Source organism: Morone saxatilis, unplaced genomic scaffold (genome assembly GCF_004916995.1).
Source record: "Morone saxatilis isolate NCDOM2014 unplaced genomic scaffold, NCSU_SB_2.0 Contig17, whole genome shotgun sequence".
Taxonomy (NCBI): Eukaryota; Metazoa; Chordata; class Actinopteri; family Moronidae; genus Morone; species Morone saxatilis.
In genome coordinates, this window is record NW_023339729.1 from 14,261,776 (window position 1) to 14,262,604 (window position 829).

Sequence of the window (829 nt, forward strand, 5' to 3'; positions counted from 1 at the left end):
CACACACACACACTGTCTCTCACAAGCTAGGGTATTGATCTTATCATCACATGGTCTAGCTGCAGTAAAATTCCATTCAACAGTATGGCACAGGAAAGAAAGCTACAAGCAAAAATCAATATGTAAAAAGTGTTACACTAAGAAATATTTAATCAGTTTGCTATTTGAATGTATTCATTAACTATTGATTAAATTATCTTACATATAAATTAATGCATATTTATTTTTATTAAATAAATATGTTTTATGTGTAATTTATTAAAGCTCTGTCTTCTATAATTACTTATGTCTATGACAATATCACTACATATATTTTATTGCACAGTAATTTTATGTTTCGTGTGCTGAGTTGCAACACTTCACAGGCAATCATTTCCAAGCTAAATTTCAATGCCATCAATGTGTTTAAACAATAAAATAATTCCATATTATTAATAAATTGTCTCTACCAGTCTTTCATTGGCAACACAAGCTTTTCTGGGCTTTGTGGTCTGCTTGAAAACTAATTTAATTAGCAAAAATATACTTAAACATGACTTTGTACATAAAAAAAACAAGATACCACAGCAGAAAAATATAACAACACAGTAATCTGCAAATCATACCATTATGTTGGTACAGTGAAGTAAAAACAAAAACAAACTAAAATAAATAAATAAATTGATATAAGTTTTCAGGGTTACATCAGTAATAAAGCATGTCAATTTATAGAAGCCATGCTTGTCCTCACCTGTGGCAGGCGTAGTGAGTCCATGCTCCGTGTGTGTTGAGCTCACCTGGGCTTCAGGTTTAGAAATGCTGCCTCCAGACAGGTGTACTGGAGGGTTGG

At 31.8% G+C, this 829-nt stretch overlaps 1 protein-coding gene across 1 annotated transcript in view; it reads right to left on the reverse strand.

Annotated features, from left to right (window-relative positions):
• The window catches only part of slc34a2a (solute carrier family 34 member 2a), a 7,398-nt gene extending 6,644 nt beyond the window's left edge, over positions 1–754 (reverse strand). Inside the window, exon 1 of the mRNA XM_035660500.1 lies at positions 731–754. Coding sequence (XP_035516393.1) covers positions 731–754 — 24 coding nt within the window. The remainder of the gene's footprint in view (positions 1–730) is intronic.
• Between the last annotated feature and the right edge of the window lie 75 nt (positions 755–829).